Raw genomic sequence first — 17,456 nt, 5'->3', positions numbered from 1 at the left:
TCCTAGATTTCATCCTTTGCAAAAACTCTAATGTTAGCATTGCTTGGTAAAGATTGTGGGGGTTAGGGATGGGGTTATGGCATGGATAAAGGGAGTATAACGTTTATTTCAGTACCATTTGTTGTAGCAAGCAGGTGAGGTGACAAAAGCGTCACCCTATACCTTCGCTATTGCTCCTTGGTGTGTTGTGCTGCCGCTGCCTGTGGTCCTGGCTGAGCATAAAGCGTCTGGTGTAGGCAGCATCAGCTGGATCCTGGCTGCAGGGTTGTAGCGAGGCTGAGCTCAACACGGGGGACGCTGCTTGCAAGGTGGAGAAAGGAGAGAGCAGAGGCAGACAGCACCTGAAGGCTGCTCTTTGGGAACTGTCATCCTGCAGGTCTCTCTGACTGAACTCACGCTGCAGTTCGCACTCTTTGTTAAACATAACTTGTGCTTAATAAAATACATTTCTTTAGTCTTTGGAGATTGCCTTGTAAAAATCATCTGCAATTTTGATTTCTCAACAGGTTTGTAGAATGAGTAAGCTATTGCTTGCCCACAGGGAAACAGTGTGAAACTGGGGAATGCTTTCCTTCATTGGTGTGTGTGTGAGAACTTGGCATTTTGTTTGTTTTTTCTGCTGAAATTCAATTTAGTTCAGATCTTCAGCATAGGCACAGCTTACCTGGGCTCACTGGCCACTGGCAGGATTGCCTCTTAACTCTGAAAGAGGTGATGTTTATCAGCTCCTGGTTTGGGGATTAAAGGCATCTTTGTCATTAGAAAGAAAAACTCCAACAGCTTCCACTGACTTGCCTGGTATTCATTATATGCTCCATAAAATGGCTTTGATCACTTTTCTTCACAAAGATAAGCTTTTCCTGATATTTAAATATTCACTTCCTTAATTGTGCTGAGTAACTCTAACCCTAACTAATGCATCATCCTCAAGGCATGACACCCTTGCATTCATGCCATCGCTAGTGACGCTGCATCATACCACATACTGTAGTTAGTCCTCCACATCTTCCTGTGTCTAGTCATGCTCTCTTATTTTATTGTGCTCTGAATTCTTTTCAGTTTATCCTGAGATGCCAAGAGCCAAGACCAAGCAGTAAATTTTAGCTTTCACATAAAACTTTAAATTACTCTTGTCTCTAATGATTCAAAATTTCTTAAAAAGCTTGTGGGGGAGCTCAAGAAAATGTGAAAGAAATAGTTTTTATAGCTCAAATCCAGGTGCACATGATACTGCTTACGGTCTTTGTTTATTGAGTTTAATTAAATAAATCTGACCTATTGGGATATCAGACACATATACTTCCATTTGATAGCAAGCTCTGGAAATAAGGTACTCTCTTTCCAGAGATGGAGGAAGTAATCAAAAACTTAACAGATAAACATTTGGTTCTAAAAAGCTTTTGTTTATAATTTTTTCCCTTCTTTTTAGCCTCTGGGTATAGTCCAAGTTCTGATTGTGTAAGATGAGAAGTCTGTTTTTTGTGGAGGTGGACCTAGACAGCTGAGGTTTCTATTGTCTTTAGAGCAGTTGACTTTCTGTTGACTTTGGAGTCAGTATTACTGACTGTAGCTGCTCTCAGAGACCAGGTGTTGATTTAGATGGGTGGCTGAGTCTCACCCAGTTCTGGCTACACTTTTCACCCAGGATGCTTCAGGGACTAGTTAGTTCATTCTCTTTGGATTTTGCATAATTATGTTTGTGCGGTTTGACCTTCTTTCTCAAGTCTCTCCTCCCTTCCCCCCTGTTTTTCTTCGCGCTTGCTTTTGTCATACCTTTTTGGAGTTGAGTAATGTGGTTGCAGCAGAAAAGTTTGATGAGGCTGCAGGAATGCAAATCCGTGTCCCCTCTCTCCTCTGTTATAGGTGTTAGAGCGATGCTGCAGAGCCGACACGGTGCAGTGTTCCCTGCCAGGTATGCTGCAGTACCGGTGCCTCTGCATTCAGTCACACACTGAAATAAATAAGTGATCACAGGGAATGGCTGGCTAAGGACAGAAACAGAAGGTGTGGCAGAATGATGGTGAAGTGATACCACCATGTGGTATCTGTATGTGTTTACATAAATTCATTGACTCAGTCTGGCCTGATAACCGCTCCAGGGGTCAGAGAGAGGAGCAAATAGTTTGCTGGGGCTGGGAAGTATAAACAGAGGAGGGAAGCTGCTGGGAGCTTTGAATGACTTGAGTTAGTGTGTCTGGGCAGTGGACCGGATTATTGAACTTTTGCCTCCATCACTCGCCGTGATCCTTTCTCTGCCCTTCATCCTTTCACTGTGTCCCCTTCAAAATGCCTGACTGCTGGTACATTGCTCTCTCCATGCCTTGGGTGGTCACTGTCATAAAACTGTTCGCAAACAAACCCAGTTGTCCTGTGTCCTTTTTCAATGCTTCTAGAACTGCCCTAACTGTTGTGATTGAAATGAGGGTGGATTTTATGGGACCTCTGCAAGAAAAACCATCTGGGAGAGGGTCACTGTGTTAAAGCTAGTTCCACCTGTTGATTGTTTCACTGAAACCTCTAGTGTACCTCAAACAAGTGCTTTAAAAAGTGATGGCATTGTTGAAGTGCTAAATCGGTTAACTTTGTTACCTTTAGGGGCTTTTGGTATTGATTCCTGCTGTTAATGTGCACATAATCAGAGTAAAATTGCAATGTGGGAATTTCTACAAGCTGCTCTGTAGGTGAGATAATGACAGCTCAGAGAGGCTTGAATTGTCACACACTCTGTCTGTCTGCTGTCCCTCATGGATATGGACTGTGGATTTTTATCTTGACAAATTGTTTCACTACACAATTAAGGCTGCAAAATGTGTTCCAGTACCTGGGATTGCCCTTCCCAAAATGCTGGATAGCCTTAGGAAGATGAATGGAAAAAGCAGGGAGCAGTTTTGGGTGCAAATTGCTTATGTCAAGTTAACCCTTTGACTGTATTACTTCTGTTCATTGTATGAGTAAAAAGGGGGAAAGTGTCAAGTTTGGTCTGTGTAAGATACTCTTTTGCTAAATGATTTTCCTGGCTAAAAACTGACAGCATTGTCATGGATGAGTGAAACATGACACACGTGGCCGCAGCCAGTTGTTAAGAACTAGATTGTGAGATTTGGTGTGGGTGCCCAATAGTTGAGATTGCGGACTCTCTGGGATCTTGAAAACGAGTGTTTCATCCATTTGTGACACAGAGATTTCTATAGCCTTAATTCCCCAGGGAAATCCTCTTCCTTCGGACGTTAGTGCTTTAAAACCAGCACTGGTCCTTCTAGGCCAATATGAAATGTCAGTGTTGTGTAGGTGAGGAGAGGCAAGCAGCTCAGTGCAGAAGTCAGGTTCTTCTCAGCACTATCCAGGGCAGCTCAGCAGTCTTCTTTCCAAGCTGGAAATAAGGTCTCTTGACTTGGTCCTGTGTTTTGGCTGTTAGATGCACCCTTGAACTGCAAAATATGACTTTCCTTGTAACTGGAAGGCAGGCGTTTTGTGGTCACAGTTGCATGAGGGAAAGGTAGTACGTTCTGGCGAGCAGCTGCTGCCTGAACAACCAGGAGCAGGCTGGGCTTTAGAAGAGGTGCGAACTGTCACTCATAGACTTGCATCAGCACTGGCAACTGGGGAAGGACATATATTGGATTTTCTCGTTTGGTTGGGGTTTTTTTGTTTGTTTATTTTGCAAGACACCAGCCCTGCCTTGGTCCCTTTAAGCTGAATTTTCCTGAGCAGCTCTTGTCCTGCTATGAGTTGTTGACACGGTGCTGGGCAGAAGCTGTGATTCATCTGCCCTTGGCTGCTGGGAGGTAAAGCTGCACGTGGTAGTTTGGTGAACACACACACAGCTTACTTTGCTCTGGAAGGGGTGAAGAGATGGATATTGCTTGTCCTTGCTGTGAGATGTCTCTGACTATCAGAGCAACCACACAGAAAAGCAGGGATCTCCCCCTGCTCTGCCACCGTGCTGTGAGCTGCAGCCAAGTCCTGGGTCTTACCCATGAGATTAGCAGTAGGGATGTGATGAAGGTTTTAATTCCTCCTACTAGGCAGATGTTGCCGTAACATGGAAATTTGAGAATTATCTCCCGTCTGCACTAAAAACCTGAATTAAGGTTGAAGCAAGGACTATCTATTGCATAAGTTTTTATACTGGCTGACATTGAAGCTCAAGAAGTTAATAAGCACAAAGCATTACATTATTCTAGTGGAAAGCAAGCAATAATAAAAATCTGGGTGTCTGGCCTTTGTGCCTTTTAGAAATGCAACTCGAACTGGTTCCTCTTAATTGCAGCTTGTTTTCCAGGTCATCAGTTTGACTTCTTGAGTATGTAATTCTCCCAGATGGTTTGGCTTTGTGGATGTCTAACATGATCTACATGTCTTCAAATGTTTTTCTTTTGGTTTGGTTCTGTTTTTTTCTTCAGGCTTGGCACTTTGGAATGAATACTGCCTAGAGTTTGAGTTGTATAACACTGAAGTTTGAATTATGTCCAAATTTCAACTGTGTTATCAAGAAATGTCAACTTTGCTCACTGATAGCTGCATCTAGACTTCCTGATGTGTAGGGAAGGAAGTAGGCAGTTGTTTCAGCCCATGGAAGCTTCTGGAGAAATGCTGAATCCTTAGTAGGCACAGACTGCTTAAATATCTTTTCCTGTAGTGGACAATATCAGATCTTCCAGGCACTGCAGGTACTAACTTTTAAGTTTCACACAGGAGTGTAGTATGTATTAGGACCTTAACCAGTGTCTGTGAAGTTGTCTGGAATCTCTTCACTATCTTCTATGACTGAGACCTTAAGATACTACTCACTTTTATGGTCCTTTGCATGTTATTGTCTTTTTCTTTTTTTCTTTTTTTTTAATTTCCAGCAAGGTCAATTTTTACTGTTAATAGCTCTGTATTTCTAAGGTAGCCTGTGGAAGTATGAGCTATGTTTTGTCCTGCCTGTGCACCGCCAGTATAAATGACCTCAGTAAATTATTCTTCAGAGTTGTAGAGTTGTGTTAGTGCTGGCACCTGTAAGACCTTGAAAGGTTCAGCTTTAACTTTATATCATATAATCATTTTGGTTGGAAAAGACCTTTAAGATCATCAAGTTATATCTCAGGTGAAGTCTGAATGCTCAGCTCCAGAAACTGCAGTACTCCCAGGAGAGTCTATGGGAAGAGAATAAGACTTAATAAGCCCAAGACTTGTGTTCACAAAGTGTCTTTTTTTTGTCTTATTTTTTTTTCTTATTTTTTTTTCCTTGCTCTTTGCTTGCCTGCAAATGTGAAGCTCCTGTAATTGCAGTTCGTATCCCTGTTGCACTGCCCATGACTTGTCAGCCACACGCTATTTTTAGCTGATTGTTTAGGGTAACCTCCCCATGGCTGCTGACTCAGTGTCAGTGAGTACCAGGTGGTTAGTGCATCTTCTGACAGAACCTTGCTTGATTTCCTTTTTTTTTTTTTTTTTTTTAAATTGGTTTCCTTTTACAAAAATGTATTTTTATTAGTGTAACAATTCTGTTCAGAAAACGTACACTGTCCTAGTTAACAATTGTCTATAGTTGTCTTTTTAGTACACATCTAATAAAGAAGAGCTAGATTTTGCAAAGGAAGACAGATAATTGCTGCTTCCCCCTCAAAAAAAAGACCCAGAGTCAAAAAATCCAACCAAACAAAAACCTCAATGAAATATATTGACTGACAACGTATTTTTAACCAGCCTCCGAAGTGATGGAGGCAGAGTGCTTTGTATGTTGGCTAATCGATCACACAGCTTTTGATTGGCAGAATGCAATTTGGTGAGCATCAGATGCAACAGTAAGCTGTAGGGCTGTGACTGAAATGATTCATGTGCAGCAGCAGGATCTCCAGGCTGAATTAGAGGCTTGTATTGACCATGGTGCTGTGCATTATTTAAAGGATTGGTTCTGTGCCATTGAGTGTCTGAAGCAATTAACTGCTTCTGTCTGCTGAACAATCACATCCTTTTTTTGTGAGTTTCTCCATAGCAATACTGACTTTTAGGATAGTTTCTTTATTTTGGTGTCAAGACAAATAAAAATCAGTCTGGCTATTTTTCTTTTTTTTTAATTCTCATTCTTGTGATTTTTTTCCCTTCATATAAAGAAGTACTGAGAGTACTTTGGCATTTATAATGTTTTTATAGTCTTCTAGGAAATAATGGAAGAGTGTGAAAAGGATTTATGTTTAATTTGTTTTCCAGACACCCCCAAGGTTCAGCAATCTGTAGACCAGGTTGGCCTAGATGCCGTGGTATTGCTTGTTTAAAAAAACAACCAAACAAAAAAACTCCAAACCATACTTGTACTATTAGCCTGTGGCTTTCAGGCTTTCTAACCTTAAACTGAGTTGGGCTTGGCTTCAGCAATAGCCTAGGGAGTCGGTCTCTTGCTGGTAGGGACCTGTCATTCCTACAACGTGATATTGGCCCAAACCCAGCCTGGGCTCCTGCCGTGCTGGTGGCCAGAGCCCCAGTGTGGGGGACAGCAGAAATGAGGCCCCTTTGCAACAATGCATAGGAGCAACGTGACCCACATGGTCTTGGAAAAGTAGTTTTCCCAGAGATGGTTTGCTGGCACAGTGTGGGAGCTTCGTTATCTTGCTCCCTTGGTCCTTGCCCAGGAAGCTTGTTGAGCTCAGTAACAAAAGCTGCTTTCCTCCAGTGACATTGCTGCCTCGTTTCTTCTTAAGTTAATGAGCTTGTAGTTTTTAATTAGACATAAATGATGGCTGTCCTGTCCTGTCTTGTTTGTTTGCATCTTTTTCATACTGCTGTAGTACTTCCAAAAGAAGAAAACAAAAGGGGTGGGCAACAGGGTGGGCAAAAATGGTACCAAGAACAGTTGGTTTTGGTCTAGCCTGTTGTTTTGCTTATTCTCAGGGAAGGTATCCAGATATGCAAGTAATTAATTCAAGATTACTTTTTATGTGGTCAGCATGGAAATTTAAGAGGTATTGAGAACTGCTTTGCTGAAAGATGGTGCTCAGAAGTCCAACACATCTGCCTCTGTTCCCTGCTTCCCTTGATTTTTAGGAGTTTCTTGCCCATTGCTTTTCAGGAGAGTTTGGCCAGCCCTTCCCGCAAGGGAGGAACATGTGTAAGGCAAGACAGCTGAGGTGGCTTTTGGAAAGAGTGAAGAGGTGGATTGAGGAGTGATGGAGGGAGTTGAGGGGTATTGGACTGAAAAGGTGGTTTTGCATGAGAGAGTGAGCCAGTGATGCCAAGTAAGCAAAACTACTGAAAATGACATGTGACATCTCAGGAATGTACCGCTGAGTTCCAGCTGCCTGCAGAAAGGACATGTAGCTGCCAGCAAGTAGGGATTGTGGTGTACAACGTCCAGGGCTGTCCACAGATCTTACTGCTTCAAAGGGTTTGATTTTCCTGGGGAAACTGAGAATCTTTGGGGTCTTATTTGTAGTGAGTCCTGAATAAGAGAGGTGGTGGAATTTCTTGGAGAGAAGCAACTGAGAAATGCAGTTTTGTTTTTCAGGCTGGCAGCCTCGGTGGTTTCTTCTCTGTGGTGGCATCCTGTCCTATTATGACTCTCAGGAAGATGCCTGGAAGGGTTGTAAGGGAAGTATCCAAATGGCTGTGTGTGAAATTCAAGGTAAGTAAGATACAATAACACTAGAGGCATTTGGTGGCTTGATTTCTTTGGTATGTATTTGCAGTAGCTCAGTAACTTGATCTATATGCCAGTTTTTATTCTAGAGTATTTTGAAAATGTTAAGAGAGCTTCAGGCCTCTAATATAATGGTTATTCCACAGGCAGGTGGGTCACTGTTTTTCATGAGCCGTGGTGAAACATCACACAGCTTCAAATGACTTTCCATAAGCATAAAGCTGAAGCTAGAAATATTAATAATAAGCTTCAGTACTAGGTCCATTCACTCATATTGGATCACTTGCCACATCTTTGGGGTTCAGTTATGGGCTGGAAACCTGAGAGAAGAGCTTGCCAGAAGAGAATGCCATTTCCATAAAGACTTGCAGATGATACTTTACTGATCACAAAACCGCCTTTCATGGCCTATTGTCCCACAGCTGTACACGTATGTGTCCTGTCTATTCCCTAACTCAGAAAAGAAGTCATAAAATGGCAACAGGGGAAGGTGGAGGCTGTAGATTCCTCTGCTTTCATTATTGTTTGACCTGCCACCTAACATATCTGCTTAGTTATTCAGCTGGGTTGGGAAGGGCCGAAGGACTGGTCTGAAATCTGTGTTGCTTCCAGTTCATCCTGCAGATAACACGCGAATGGACCTGATCATCCCAGGGGAACAATACTTCTATCTGAAGGCAAGAAATGCAGTTGAAAGGCAAAAGTGGCTGGTTGCACTAGGAACTGCCAAAGCCTGTCTGACTGACAGCAGGACACAAAAGGAAAAAGGCAAGAACACCCTTTTGCTGGCACATACTATTTGCTTTGTATTTTCCCATCCCTACCCTAGTAGATGTACACACAAAGATGACAAAATCAATTCCTGAACTCTGTGTCCAACTTGTGCTTCAGGTTTTTGGTGCTGCTAAAAGCCAGGCTGTGTGGGAACTCTAGCTAGAAATCTCAGGTGTTACCTCTCAGTGCGAGGATTTGAAAACTTGGCTTTTCCTTAGAATATACTATGTATAAATCATTTGAAAAACCTGTGCTGATGGGTTCTGTAAGTACAAGGAGTGAGTAGCTGATGGCTGTGGGTCACTGGGATGCAGACTGTGTATGAAGGTGAGACACCCACCTTGTGCGATTGTCTTAGTATGATGACCCTGCCTCTCATGCCTGTGGCTCTTGAGCTTTGGCGTTCCTCAGACCCTTTCATTCCATGTTCTAACTGAACTGTCCTGTGCACTTCAACAATCCATTGGCAATTAAAATCAAGGTTTGCAGTTGGTTTTAAATGCGCATACTAGTATTTGGAAACTGCAATCTGATCATGGTCAGGCTATAAAAATTAATTCACTGACCTCTTTGCTTTCACCAACAATCTCACTTTCACCCCAGTGAAGACCCCTCTTGCTTACAAGCGTGTTGTTCATCAGTCAATATGAGACCTCATGCCTTAACCTTGTGTAACCTCAGCACAGTGACTATGCAGAAGATGGAAAAACAGCTAATTATTGTTAATATATTTGTGATCCTGAGCAAATGCACTTCCTTTCCCTTAGCTGAGGGATCGCTTCTCCTCTTAGCCTTATGTGCGTTGTCACTGGGCTTTGCATCTACTGGTTCAAACTGAGTCAGAACTGAGCAGAAGATGCTACTGTAGGGCCCTGCACAAAGTGGGAATCTGATGCTTGGTTCCTAGAAGCAGAACAAAGTTATATCTGTAAACTGACATGCAGTAGCACAGGGTAAAAAGCTACTGATGTATTTGCAGAATTAAACGATGCTAGTTTTATTAACATAAATTAATTTATTCTGTAATTCTAGGACTCTAATATAAAAAAATTACTTCTGAAAGATCTCACATTGACTGTTAGCCATATCTGGATTAGTCAGCTCAGTTCTGCACTCTCTAGTACAAGAAACATATGGACATACTGGAGTGAGTCCAGCGAAGGGCCACTAAGATGATTAAAGGGAATATCTGAGGGGAGAGCATAAAAAAAAGATGGAGCCAGGCTCTTCTCAGTGAATGGGCAAGAGGAAATGGGCGTAAATTTAAATACCAGCAACTCCATTGAGACATAAGCAGAAATGTTTATATTGTGAGGGTAAGAGAGCACTGAAACAGGTTGCACAGAGAAGTTGTGGAGTCTTCATCCTTGGTAATATTCAAAACGTGAATAGACATTGCCCTGAGCAACATGCTCTGACTGACCCTGCTTTGAACAGGGGAGTCGGGCCAGTTGATCTCCAGAGGTTCCTTCCAACCTCAATAATTTTATGATTCAAGGATATGTATTAAATGAATTCCTATGTGTTGGACAGGTTGCATCTTTTCCCTCCAGTGGTGTCTACCCAGAATCCTGGTCTTTTAATTCACAGTGTAATTGTTTGCAGTTTAAACTACTTAGTGAAAACAAGTCAGGGTTTAATCCTATTTAAAAGGCCAAATAAAGTCAAGTGGTGTGTACTTGCTTTGTCTATGTGTCCTAAGTCTAGGAACATACTGTTCCTGTCTATGATGACAAATAGTGAAACAGTTTTTTACCTGTCAGGAGCATAATTTATGGCAAATCCAGCTCATCTTTTTGAGTTGATAGGAAATGTTTTGAACGAAGAAAGTATTGATTGGATTGGATAATACTATTTCAGCGACTTTCCAAAATCATATACTTCAAGATAGATACAATAAATGTAACTCTTCTTTTGTTTCACTTTTAGAGTTCACTGAAAACACAGAAGCCTTGAAGACTAAAATGTCTGAACTTAGACTGTACTGTAACCTTCTTGTTCAGCAAGTGCATAAAACGAAGGAAGCCAGCATTTCTGGGGTATCAGAACCAGAGGTACAGCACTATTTTTGGTGTAGACCACATCTGTCAAGTCTTGAGCATTGCGAATTCTTCTGGTCAGCCAATGTAGTGTTCACTCACAGGTGGTTAATATTGTACCCTCTTTCTGCAGAGATCCTATGGGAAATAATGTACCCACATAACAGCTCTTGTTTAAATGCAGTAACAGTGTATTGTTGCAAATATCTTTCCCTGTGTTGGGGTAGCAAATAGTGAGATGAGATGAGATGATATCTATGATCCAGATAATAGCATCTCTGTAGTTGACCATGTGTATATAGTGGATCAAAAAAGCAAAGGATTTTTTTATAAGAAGATAACTTAAAAGAAGTGCACATTTGTCTGCCTCTGAGTCATTAATATTCTGCTCAGAAAAACACTTCTCAGCCAAAACCTTTAAAAGGTCAAGAGACAATGCAGACGACAAAAAAGCAAAATTGCTAGAAAGAACTGCATGATTAGCCTCACTTAAGTTTCAAACCTTGCAAATCTTCCTGACCAAAGAAACCTGATTTAAGAGGGGTCTCCTAATGACAGTGATCTGCCCCTTGCTTTGAGAGAGAAATGTGTGAAGAAGGATGCACATCCCTTGCTGGAGAAGCTGTTGTGAAGTTCCAGGATGCCTCTCACTGGAGAGATGGGTCCTCAAGTGCAGGACAGGCAGGCAGAACATGTGAGGGTTAATAATTTGTATGTCCAAACCATCTCCATAAAGATACTCGATAAACTGTTTATGGTGAATTAACAGCCAGTGCAGAAGCACGATATAGTGTATAAATGACTAAAAGGTGCTGTTGGAACTTGCAGCTCACAGGTTTTGACAACAAATAAGTAATGTAATGTTTATCCAGCTCATAGTTTATGCTTCTGGGGCAAAACACGCTTTCCCTGATCTTACTGCTATTTAACTGGAAAGATTTAATGCTACAAGCATTTCAGGATCAATAACTGCACTTTGCAGAGATGAAGAGTGTTGTAGTAATGTGATACTTCATTCTGCCTGTTTTTTGAATTGTAGTAATTTTTTGTTCATGGGGTTTTTGAAATTATCTGCAGATCATTCTGATCCCATTTAATTTGTTTATTTTTCATTTCTCCTGCCAGTGGTGTAATCTGGAATGCCATTGTTGAATACACCAAGGCTTAGTATTTAATGCACCTTTAACACCAGAGATAAGTAACTAGAAGGCATTGCTTTCAAAACACAAGCATACTGACCTTTTTGTAGTGAGAAGCTGGCAATGTTGTGGTGATGTTGTGAGGGGGCATAGCCCCAGGAATACATGATGCCAGTTCTCTGAGCAGCCGACGCATTGCATTTTAATTAATGTTAAACAGAAATCATGAATGTAGTAGTTGCTTTGTAGACATTTGTTGCTCTAAGTTGTTCTTCTGTGTTGAGTCCATGTTTTCCCATTGGTTTCTTCCCACAGAGTGGAATTGATATGGGAGCTCTGTTAAAATCAACCTGTGACACCTTCCTGAAGACTCTTGAAGAATGTATGCAGATTGCAAATACTGCCTTCACTTCTGAGTTATTGCATCAGACCCCGCCTGGATCCCCACATTTAGCAGTTCTCAGAACGAGCAAGGTAATGGCCACTAACCTTTTCTCTCAGTCTGCATAGCTGGTAAGGCGCCCTTTTGTGAAGCAGCATTTTTAGAAGTAGGGAATGCATTTTTACCCATATTATACCTAGTAATCCTCCACTGGACATACTCTGATATTTCTTGTGGTTTGCAAGTAAGATAGGGCCATTTTTTATAATAATAAGCAGTGACCAATCTTTTAACTTCTAGTGACAAATGAAAGTTATTAAGCATTAACTTTCAGGGCCTGCTCCAGCTGCAGACAGTGGTGTTTCAAAATACCCCGAGTGTATGACAAGTTGGTCCATTGCAGGAGCTCACAGCAATTATTACTCTCCTAAGCTACTGCAGCATCGGATCTGTGGTAATACGTCACCAGGAGCTGATGAGCTTATCTTTTTAATGACAAAGGCACTTTATTGGATCCTGAATCCACAACTACATACGCAAAACTGGAGCATCTCTGACAAACAGCAGATTAAGCTGTATATAGGAAGGTAGATGTGTCCCTGCATCTGGGTAGTGAGGTTATTTCACCATACCTGGTATCTGGCCTCATGTTTCTTCTGTTTTTTCATAATGTCTTTTCATAAGTGAGGAAAACATCATTGCGAAGGAAACTCAATGCCTTGGTTCTTTTCCATATGCTGTACTGTGTCTCACTTGCCACTTGCTAGCTAGCTTCTAAAAGAAGTCTCCTGGGTTTTGTTTTGTTTTTTTTCTTTTCAATATTTTAACAGTGTAATAACATAGCACTGTTTTCTATCTGTATACTGCCTCCAGGTCAGAGAATTAGTGAGTGTATGCTTAGCTTTTCAGCCTTTTTTGCTAACTCCAGCTTGGGTTTAATGAAATGTGAAGCCTCAGAAGTATGATACAGTCTTCTTGCTTTAAAGAATATTCCCCCTCCCCACTTATCTTGCAGGTAAAGCACTCTGTCTTGTCTAGTCACACCTCAACAGAAAGGTATGATAAAAGTTTTTACTGTCAATGTCTTTCTAATCTGTTTTTGGTAATGTCTGTTCTTTCCATACTTTAATATTACTAGTGCTGGATGCAGGCAGAATTGTATTGTTCTGAGCTGTGTACTTGGAAGCAGACACAACAAAAGGGAGCTGGCTCACCCCACTTCATGTTTCTTCTTTATCAGCCCTTTCCCTTTTATTTTTCTCAGACACCCACTTGATGACCTAGTGGTCAGTCACCAGCCAGTTCTCTCCCACTTTATTGCTCTTTCCTGCATTTTAGGTTCTGCTCCATAAACTCATAAAATTGTTGATGGAGAGAAGGCTATGATTTGTATAGCAGATGGCAAGGGTGTATATTTTAAAGTACTAATGAGGGAATATTCTTTTAGCTACAATATCTGCCTGTGATTTTCTTTTTCATAATCAATTGTATTTTTTTGTTTGTATCTCTCTTTAATAAAGGTCATTGTAAATATATTCCAACTCTGCAAACTGAGCTTGAAGTGTTAATCCTATGTGCTGCAAAGAGCTGCCTGGTTCCTTTTGTTATTTTAGACAAGTTCTTTTGCTCAGAGCAGCCTGTGACAGCCTATAATTTCTGTCAACTGTTTTTCTCTTATTGTTATTCATGTGTTTTCAGAGGAAGAAGCTTACCAAGCAATGTTTTATACACTAACCAGTATTCTTTCCCTTTCTTCAGGCAGATGGAATTGAACCCCTGTGAAAATGGCTCTGTAAAAGCAGAAATTAACCATCAAGAGCAAACCCTTATTAAAAATCTGGAATGTTTAAACCTGGAGACAAATGAGGGGGGAAGTGATGTTTCTGTTGAAGATCACATGGCGGAGGGTTTGGCAGGTAAACATATGCACCATCTTTTATCCAGCATCATTACTCTTTAAGTGTAAATGGAGGGAGGTGTAGGGTGCCTGTGAGAGGGCTGATTTGTTGCTTCCCAAGAGAGGGAATGTCAGTGTATTTTAGTCTAATATCTGCCTGTTGTCAAGTCTTCCCAGCATAGCTCCTGCCCTTGTTGATAGCTAACTTGGGACCGAATGGGGAAGGAAATTAAAAATCCTTTTTTGGACAAGTGGAGGCTCCTCTAGATGCTGATTGACGTGCGTAACAATATAGCCTGACAGAGCTCGGGCTCGTCTTGCACTGTGGACAGACACATTGTTCCCAAAGGCCCTTGCTGGGAATGCCAGCACCTCTGCTGGTGTGTAGGGCTGTGCTGTCAGATGCTTTGTGTGCCTGTCTTGGAGGGGCTGACCCTGTAGTCTTTCTTGATGGTTTTCACAAATCTTTATGGAAAATTAGCACTTTTTCTGCAACTAAGAGAATACTAGAAAGTACCTTATTTCTTCCATGACCCAAGCAATAGCATGAAACTTAGATTTGTGTGGGACTTCACTAAAACACTGTTGCACTAATTCAGTATAAAATTCCATCCAACATAGCTATATTGTTAAGGTCTGCTGAGCTTAATTTGGTTCTGTACAAGTAACGTATGATTTCTGCTCATCCTGTTGTATTGTTCTCAAACAGCAGCTTTCTCTGCCTGGTCACCATTCCAAAACATACCTGTGCAGTCAGTGAATCAGTTGAGGTTTTTAAGCCCAAGTCAATGATCAAGTTGATTTTGTTCTTACATGGGTTGCCTTTGGAGTTTTTCCCAATTCTGTAACTGGTGTTGTGTAGCGTGATAAGTCCTTGCAGAATAACGTGCATTCGGGGACACTTGTGTAGTGTTGTGTTTATTTGACACAGATGCACTTGACGCCAAAGAAGAAATAAAACAGAACACAGCAGGGAAGAGGCAACTGGATCTTTTTCTTGGAAGCTTTAAAGATATTAATACAAACCAGGGAGAACATAGCAACCTTTGATGTCATAGCAGTACCCATCTAAGCAGCCAGTTTACTTATGAGAAGGAGCAAATAAGTCACTATTGTTCTTTTGCTTTTGAAAATGCATTGTGCCACTTTATCAGCACTGGTGAAGTTACAGCGATGTGAGAAGTGATCTTTCTTTTAGGGAGATGAGTCTACTCCCTGCTGCACCCAATCACTTCTTCAATGTTCTCCTCTCATATTGCTGTCCTTTCTGAGGATGTGTGGGTTCACCTGCACTGGAGCCTGGTGCTGGGTCTGTCTAATTAAAAAGCAATGGGGAAGGGACTGGTGGAAATGTGGTCTGAGCAGTCAACAGTAGGGGAACTGCAGTGAGAGTCATGTTGCTGGCAGGGAGAGCTTTTAAACTTGCATGATCCAGATATCTAAGTGCCTTCCTTCAAATAGAAAGCATCTTGTTGAACAGGAATAACAGTATGGGTATGTGGCTGTTTTATTTTTCTATTTTTGTTTTTCTTCTGTTTCCTATAAATGTAAGGCACTAAAGAAAATGGAGAGAACAAGCTGCAAGCTGCGAAAATCTCTGGTGCCCACAAGCTGCTGCAGTCAGAAACGAATTCTTTAAGTGGATTGACTCTGTGTGAGGAAGACAGAAATGAAAACGATTCTCCTACCTTCTTCAGTGTCATGAGCAATAGGTAGTACAGATTTCAATTAAAAAGGATTATTGAAACTTTGTTAAGCCTTTAATTGACTCATTTTTAAGAGTCTTCTGCCTGTAAAGCTTTATTTGCTGAGATTATTCAACAAGACTGTATATAGCACAGTAATTGAAGAAGATAGCCTTTGTAGAATTAGCTGTACAGAGTGGAGTGGGAGGTTTTTTCCTTGTTTGTAATTGGAGACCCTGCTTGCACACCACCAAATGTGCATTTCTGCAGTCATCTAACCTAATGAAACAAAAGCTATCTTGGTGGTTCCATGTCTATAAATTTTACATCTATGCAAATGAAGTGGGCATGAAACGTAATTTTGCCTTTAGAAGTTGCAAAAAAGGAATTGTTAATTTAACAACCTTTTCTGCTTGTCGTGGACACCAGGTTCAGCGATATTGAGCTTCGGGAGGAGGAGGGCATACCAACAGAGGAGTTTCTGGAGTCGTGTTATGCAATTGTACCTGTTCTGGGTAAGCAGCTCCTCCTTCTTTTCTTCTGACTCCTTTTGACTGTTGCCAGTTGCGAGAAAAGGTGGAGCTGTTGGCTTAGAGAGTTAGCTTCTTCATTAAAGTGGTATAATAGAAACAGTTCCTATCAGCAGAATCAATTTGAGTGGTACCAGAAGATTATGGAAGATCCATTTTCATTTAGATGGGACCCATGTCCAAACTGTCTGGAACTTTATGGGTCTGCCTGGAGCAGCAATTTCTTCCCCTCAGAAGAGCAGCATGTATACCTTACATGCCCAGTACAGCGGACAGCATGCCATCAGCTGTACTATCTATTTGATTTTTTTCCAAAGACTTCTATCTCCAGCCAGTGCAGCTCCCTACCTGCTTGACCCCTGCATCTGACAGTGGACGTGAGGTCCCTGTGAGCATGAACGCTTTTGAGGACTTCCGAATTGTAGGCTGGTGTATTTTAACACTTGCACCCACTGAAGTGGATCAGTTCTACACCAAATAAAGACTTTGGTTTACGTTATTAATTTAGTGTTCTCCTGACATTTAGAAGGATTGTTAAGAGAGTAAATGAAATTAATTGTTACTAAGGCATGAGGACTGGAAAAAAACACAAAATATGGCCTCTTTTTTTTTTTTTTTTCTAGACAAGCTGGGACCAACTGTTTTTGCTCCTGTCAAAATGGATTTTGTAGGTAACATCAAGGTAACACCTTCTTTCTGGCAACTTTTTAATTTTTTTTTTTTTTTAACAAAATATCTATTTTGGGCACTAAAGCTCAAGAATCTTTGTTGTAGGAGTCAATAGTGGAAGGCTATTTAGTATTTTATAATGTTACCATCTGTCAGATCACAATGCTGAAATACCCCTAATTCTGTTTTTACAGTACATGCTGTGTTTAAGAAATCCAGTTGTTGTGTGAAATCTTGTAAAATACTTGTTTGACTGCCAAATAAAATATCTGTTACACCTAGTGAATATGACTTTGATTCTGAGCTTGAGTAGGTTATAAGTCATGATGTGATGGTAGCAATATTGACTTTGGATTGTATAACAAAAGGAGGTGGAGGAAAAAATCCCTTTCCTCAACCAAGTAGGAGGAAGTTGGTGCATTAAGAAGCAGCTTCTCAGCAGGTCAGGGCAGGCCCTGTAGCCTCGGTTCTTGGTCTGGTAGTTCTTCAAGCTCAAAGTCTGAATAGGTTTGAAGTGCTGCTTGTGATTTTTCGTAGCTTTTCTTTAAAAAAAAAACAGAAGAAAAACAAAGCATATCTTCTGAGTGTATGATGCTTCTCTTACTGAAGATAGCCACTGAAATACTGAAAATAGCAAGAGAGAAGGATGCTGTTTAAAAAACTAAAACCTTGAATATTCATTGTCAAGTGATAGGCAGCTTCTCCTTTAATGTAGACGAAGAA

The 17,456-nt window shown here is 41.1% G+C and overlaps 1 protein-coding gene across 3 annotated transcripts in view; it reads left to right on the top strand.

Annotated features, from left to right (window-relative positions):
* PLEKHA8 (pleckstrin homology domain containing A8) overlaps positions 1-17,456 on the top strand; it is a 31,331-nt gene that overhangs the window by 3,313 nt on the left and 10,562 nt on the right. The window contains exons 2-10 of one of the 3 annotated variants that reach the window (XM_082044248.1): positions 7,487-7,603; positions 8,231-8,386; positions 10,322-10,431; positions 11,886-12,044; positions 12,968-13,008; positions 13,711-13,868; positions 15,402-15,561; positions 15,964-16,049; positions 16,688-16,746. In XM_082044248.1, the coding sequence (XP_081900374.1) occupies positions 7,487-7,603; positions 8,231-8,386; positions 10,322-10,431; positions 11,886-12,044; positions 12,968-13,008; positions 13,711-13,868; positions 15,402-15,561; positions 15,964-16,049; positions 16,688-16,746 (1,046 nt within the window). Of the gene's footprint in view, positions 1-7,486; positions 7,604-7,781; positions 8,049-8,230; positions 8,387-10,321; positions 10,447-11,885; positions 12,045-12,967; positions 13,009-13,710; positions 13,869-15,401; positions 15,562-15,963; positions 16,050-16,687; positions 16,747-17,456 lie in introns of those variants that run through there. The other 2 variants (XM_082044247.1, XM_082044249.1) reach the window with 2 other exon arrangements.

Source organism: Streptopelia decaocto (genome assembly GCF_964273445.1).
Source record: "Streptopelia decaocto genome assembly, chromosome: 2".
Taxonomy (NCBI): domain Eukaryota; kingdom Metazoa; phylum Chordata; class Aves; order Columbiformes; family Columbidae; genus Streptopelia; species Streptopelia decaocto.
This window is presented reverse-complemented; position numbering and strand designations above follow the sequence as displayed.